This window comes from Nilaparvata lugens, chromosome 2, assembly GCF_014356525.2.
Source record: "Nilaparvata lugens isolate BPH chromosome 2, ASM1435652v1, whole genome shotgun sequence".
Lineage (NCBI taxonomy): Eukaryota > Metazoa > Arthropoda > Insecta > Hemiptera > Delphacidae > Nilaparvata > Nilaparvata lugens.
This window is the reverse complement of record NC_052505.1, coordinates 84,138,368-84,144,989: the sequence shown is the minus strand read 5'-3', so window position 1 is coordinate 84,144,989 and position 6,622 is coordinate 84,138,368. Positions and strand designations below refer to the sequence as shown.

General features: G+C 32.3%; 1 protein-coding gene across 1 annotated transcript in view; it reads right to left on the bottom strand.

Annotated features, from left to right (window-relative positions):
- Positions 1–1,543: 1,543 nt before the first annotated feature.
- Positions 1,544–6,622, bottom strand: part of LOC111053940 (SLIT-ROBO Rho GTPase-activating protein 1-like) — a gene marked incomplete at its 3' end in the record, with an annotated part of 40,560 nt that continues 35,481 nt past the window's right edge. The window contains 2 exon segments of the mRNA XM_039421942.1: positions 1,544–1,614; positions 4,961–5,185. Coding sequence (XP_039277876.1) covers positions 1,544–1,614; positions 4,961–5,185 — 296 coding nt within the window.

Sequence of the window (6,622 nt, the reverse complement as noted above, 5' to 3'; positions counted from 1 at the left end):
TTAATTAACTTTATTTTATTTTTATCTTTCTCGTCATTTGTCTATTATCATTAGTTGATTATTTTTTTCATTTGGCCTCTTCTTATCATATTGTATTCAAAAATTGCTGTTGATATTTTATTTTTTCATTCTTATTTTGCATCAAATATTATGTGCCTAAGCTAGTTGATGTCAATAAGGCTCTTCATGGATTTATTCTGTGAGTTTTGTATGTAAATAATAAATAAAATGGCGACTTATTAAGTTTCGTTTTTAAAGAAATGAGGGTTTATAACTCAGATATTTTCAATGTAAACACCAATTTGTGATACATAATTTTAAAGGCCTCATTAAAACGAGAAAGATGACATCGATAAAAATGTTCTATTTTGCATTCAAAATGGCTTGCATCTAATCATTTCTTTAGAAACTAAAACTTCAATCAGCTGCCATTTAGAATACAAGTATCATAGAACATTTTTATTGATCTTTCTTGTTCCAAAAAGGTCTTAAAAATTATGTAGGCTACTACACAATGGATGTTTACATTTATTGACCGAGCGAAGTGAGGCCTAAGATTCAAGTCGACGGTTTGGTATTTCTATTAATGTTATGTTTAAATGTTTAAATGTGTATAATATGTTTTTATGTTGCGCATTTACGGCGAAACGCGGTAATAGATTTTCATGAAATTTGACAGGTATGTTCCTTTTTAAATTGCGCGTCGACGTTTAAACAAGGTTTTTGGAAATTTTGCATTTCAAGGATAATATAAAAGGAAGAAGGAGCCTCCTTCATACGCCAAGATAGAGTAAAAATCAGACTATAGAATTATACATCATAATCAGCTGACAAGTGATTCACAGATGTGTGGAGAAGCCAGTCTATTGCTGTGTTTCCATAAGGTCTATAGTTTCAATCAGGTACTTGTGGATGAGGATACTGCGTGAGGTCTACTGTTCACAGAACTACTAGTAATATTCGAGATACAACCCCTAAGTCAACCCCTTATGAGGGATTGAAATACAGTTGTGCGTCAAAAGGTAGAGTATTTGACCAATAACTTATCCTAAAAGTTACAGTATTATATCATAGAGAAACAATAGGGTAAGTAGATATCCCATGGTATAGGGCGTTTATGTCGCAACTTTTACTGTTAACTCAAGCCGATTACTGTCCATAAATTGTTGATTTTTACCGTTTTGGCCGGGTGAGAGTGTATGAACGGCACAATATAATAAACTACCAGCGTCACACAGCTTCACAGGAAAGAACTACGTGGACTATCGGCTTGAGATAACAGTAAAAGTTGCGACATAAACGCCCTATACCATGGGATATCTACTTACGCTATTGTTTCTCTATGATTATATCTACAACAGTCTCCAACTTATTGAGGGGTTCCCATACATATGACTCACTCTGTATAAATATTCTAAGGTGAATAGAAATTTGATCACTTATAAGCCACAATCTGAATTGAACTTTTTTAGATCTGTATTATAACGCAATTTCATCGACCTGAAAGAAGCGACGGGAAGATGGATAGCAAGAATATACTTACCATCTTCTGAAGGGTACACTTCAGAGTCCATATCCTCCTGCACATGGTCCGATGGTGAATCACCAACATCACTGTGGAACACAGTTTTCCAATTAGAACAATCTAAATTAAATATCTAAAGAAATATGTAAAGGAAAAGCAAAAGATTGTGTGACTGCGGTAGCGCAAACAATATGAGTGGAGAAGTACCATTGTATTCTAATTCAGCAGAAATTAGTCTACTCGGTCTGGACATAATCAGGATCTCCTATATACCTGGAGGTTTATAGGAGGTCCTGTCTCAATCTCAATTTCATTAAAGAAAAGGCCTGACCGGCAATTGAGGTACTGGGTTCGATTCCCGGGCTGACAAATAATTTTTGTATAGTAGCGTTCATCGAAATTCCATCTAGCTGTTTACCCTGTTGTTACCCTGTTTCACTTTCTTAACTTCAATTTCTTCAGATGGAAATAAATTAGAAGTTGCATTTGTTCAAATGCTGATTAATGAATAATTAAGTACGGTAATTAATGAATTCGGGGTGATTTACAGCATTTAATTAGGATTTTCGTTTAAAAATATCATTAATTAGCATTTGAACAAATGCAACTTCCAATTTATTTTCATCTGGCGATTAACGAAAACAGTCAAATCCTATTATATTAAGCGAGCAATTTCTGTATTTTTATATTTATATTATTTATGGTTATTTATGTCTAACGGATCTCGAAAAACGGCGCAATCGATTTTCACGAAATTTTGAACATAGTAGGTTATGATATGAAAATTCGATTGCACAAGGTCTCATCCCTGGGAAAACTCTCTGAACGACATTAAAAGGATAATTCATCCTTGTAAAAACAGCTGAGACTTTCGTTGTCTGTGGATAATAAAAAGTGCGTCTGTAAAAAATTAAAATATCTCATCCCCGAATTCATAAGCTGACGTATAGCCAGCTGTAAAATATAAACACGATCATTTAAAGAAAATTGTGTTCTGTTTATAAAAAAATAAAGATAACGAGCGAAGCTTGGTGCCCCGATATTGAAATATTATGAACAAATTCATCCACTTAGAATAGAGATCAAATTTACTGCTTCAAAAAGAACACGACTGAAAGAAACTGGTTTCATTTCCATTTCGCATACCATATTTGTGATTATTGACTTTCAAATTTCAACAAGAATTGAGATTGGTTGGTACATAGGTTTCACAATTTTTATCTCGGATAAACATAAGATTATTGCTTGAAAAATAAAATGTTGGAGATGATTAGAATAAGCAGCTTTTCACATGTATAAACATAGGACTTGAAGAATTAATGTGGATGGATTGTAAAAAACACTTCACTTATTTGGGCTACTTTGTTTAAATTAATAAAAAACAATATAAAAACTCGTAGTACCCTTTATTGAAAAATCTTCAAAATACAAATAAATATTGAAAGTTTAATGGATATGAGTAAAAATATATTTATTATATTTAATGTATAAATATATTATTATTTAATATTTTCAAGTTTTTCCAATAAGGGTACTACAAGTTTTTTATTGTTTTTTATTAATGGATTGTAAAGAACAATGTTAAAAGATATAAATGTGAAGGACTTTAAGTAGGCTTACTGACGGATAAATATATAAAAAGCCTTCTTTTCAATTTGTATTTTTAATCTATAATTTAATTCATATAAAAAATGTACTATAATTATTATATTTTATAAATAAAAATAGGTAGCCCTGAATTAATACATTTCAAGAATATAAAAAGCAGTTTTCTAGAAGGTCAAGGTTTTCTATGAGTTCAATCATAAACATATTTTTTTTTGTTGTATTCGTATTAGAAAATGATTGATTGAACAAATTCAAAAAGTTTAATAGATGTATTTTTTTGGACTAAAAATGTTGTGTCTTATTATTTCTCAAGTTATTATGTGTGTGTTATTATTTTCTAAATAGTTATTTGTGCAACTAGTACGCAAAGTGTCAGTTTGCTGCACCGAAAGAAACGTTTACGCCCGAGCCGTAGGCAAGGGCGGAATGGTTCTTGAGTGCAGCAGAGGAACTTTGCGCACGTATTTCACATTAAGTTTTTCCTACAGTTACCATTGAATATGAAAAGTGGGTAATTATGGGTAAAATTGCCTGAAATGCATCAAATGTTTTTCTGTGTAATTTTATTATTGATAAAAACCTTAATCCTAAAATCCTAAAGTCCTCGTTGTCCTTGGTTATAATATATAATTAATAATAATTAGCGCATTGTGCTTCGTGCACCTCTGCTCACTATAGCAGCCACAGCAGTCACTGTTACCAACTTCATTTTGATTTTGCTGCACTGTTGCTCCATATAACCTACTAAGTATTTTGCGTTGCCATGTTGCAAATCTGGAGTGCAGAAAAATTTTTCCCGCACTAGAGCGGAAAAGTGATTCTTTGCGTTCTGTAACCAGTGCAGCAATGGCCACTTTTCAACGTAACTGTAGGAAAAAGTTATTATCTCTCACCAACCTCTAGTCTTTGTATTCTAAATAATTGAAGTTTATAACAGTTTTGGACGAATGCCTGTTGTTTTTACCTGAATTGTATATAAATGAAAAAAGGAATATTTCTATTATTATTCATTATTTTTACAAGAAAACACTGACCGGAAGAGAAAAACTAAGGAAACTCTTTGTACTATTTCTCTCCCAAATCTAGATAACAAAATAGAGGACTAAATAGTCCAAAATAGAGAACTATTCTAACATAATAATGTCCAATTTGGATCAAAAGTTCAAATGGTTTGACTTTTTTCTAAAATTTGTTCAATTTTCATTAAAAAACAACTGAAACTAAGGGCCGTTTGCACAGTGAAATCTTCAACTGAACTCAATCAGCTGTTGGCTTAAACTCAAAATGAATCACATTTAAACAAATGATACTTGATATAGATTTAATCCAGTTTAAGATTAATTGACCGAGCAAAGTGAGGTCTAAGATTCAAGTCGACGGTTTGGCATTTCTCTTAATGCTTAAATGTTTGTTCGAATGTTTATATGTTTATATGTTGCGCATTTACGGCGGAACGCGTTAATAGATTTTCATGAAATTTGACAGGTATGTTCCTTTTTTGATTTCGCGTCGACGTATATACAAGGTTTTTGGAAATTTGCATTTCAAGGATAATATAAAAGGAAAAAGGAGCCAACTTCATACGCCAATATTAGAGTAAAAATCAGACTATAGAATTATTCATCACAAATCAGCTGACAAGTGATTACACAGATGTGTGGAGAAGCCAGTCTATTGCTGTATTTCCATAAGGTCTATAGTTTCAATCAGGTACTTGTGGATGAGAATACTGCGTGAGGTCTACTGTTCACAGAACTACTAGTTTTAGTTGAAACTGCAAACGGCAGTTTTAGTTTTAAATTCTTAGATACTAGAGTAGATACTCACTTGTCATCGGGTTCTCTCGATATGTATTTCTCATACACAGTGCCACCAAAATCGTTCAATGGGAAGATTTCGTCGTTGAATAGAATAATGTTCTTGATGAGTTCGTTGACTTGGTTCTGATACTGAACCTGGTCCTTGTCCTCAGGCACAGGCACCAGGGTTGGTCCGAAGCATATCGCTAGATTGTAAGGGTCCATCATGTTCTCATCACTGTATTCTGATAAGCTGTCGAGCAAAATATACAGATTAGTTGCAGTAAAAATATCAGATGTTTGTGAAGTGGAAGGCGTCGGTGAATTAATAATAATAATATTAATAATAATAATAATAATAATAATTAATAATAATAATAATGATTGAAATACTTATAGTGAGGTCCACGTTATAATGGCAGTGAAGAAAGATAGGAGAACAACGTTGCCAAGTCTCTACATTTTGCCACTGACTGTACACAGCTGTTACTCAATTCATCCCATTAAATTAATGATCTAATAATTAATCATTTTCTTGATAAAATAATCAATTTAATGTCAAATTAATCAAGAATATATATATTTTTTTCATAATTTGCTTCCATAACTGAGATCTGATTTTTATTTTTATAAAAACCTGAAATGGCGGCTAGTTTAAAAAGCTGTGATACACCAATCTGAATTTCAAAACAACAGAAATTAAGTTATTTTGTAGGTATTCTATTCCAATTTCTTTAAAAAATGATAGAAAAATAGAAATCCTATTTAAAATAAGTAATTTCAATGGAAATAATTCTGAAATAACCTTTCAATATTATTTATACCGGTACGAGTAGGTCTAACCTATACGTGTAGGCTAACTGAAGCATGGATGAAATCTAAGATGGTTAGTTATCAACTTTTAAAATGTCATTTCAGGTATTTTAATTTGTGTTGACATACGGTAATGTCTAAAAATTATTTTATTGTTTCAAAAATAAATTTTGAATCAATTATACGACTTGTGTACTAAAGTATTTTGATAGAATGAAGAAAAAAATGACGACTGACAATTGTTTGTTTACTTTTAAACAGTCACTATCAAAGTGAAAATAGAATATTCTGGCAAACAGACAACATTGCAAAGCTAGAGAGAGATAGCGCTATCTGTTTTGTTGTATGATAGAAAAGGACAGCAACAGTATTGTCAATCCTACACTGCCATTATAACGTGGACCTCACTATAAGTGTAACACTGACCAATGATAATAAAACCAGTCACGAAATATGCAATCGCATCATGATGGGCAACCGAGCTTATTTTGCCAACCAAAAAATTTTCAAGAGCAGACTTATCGCCCTTAAAACAAAAGAAAAAATAATATACAAAACATTGGTGAAGCCGGTTGTAATATATGGGGCTGAAACTTGGACGATATTGAGCAAAGATGAAAGAGCACTGAGATGTTTTGAGAGAAAGATGTTCAAAAGAATTTGGGGTCCAATATGTGACGAAGGTATATGGAGAGGCAGATATAATTGTGAGATAGATGAAAAAATCGGGGAAGAAAATATTATACGCACCATAAAAGGAAGAAGAATCGAATGGCTGGGTCATGTAGTGAGAATGGCTGAGGAAGAGGACCGGTTAGAATAATGGATGATATAGTGATTGGGACGAGGAGAAGATGGATTAGTGACGTGATGGGTG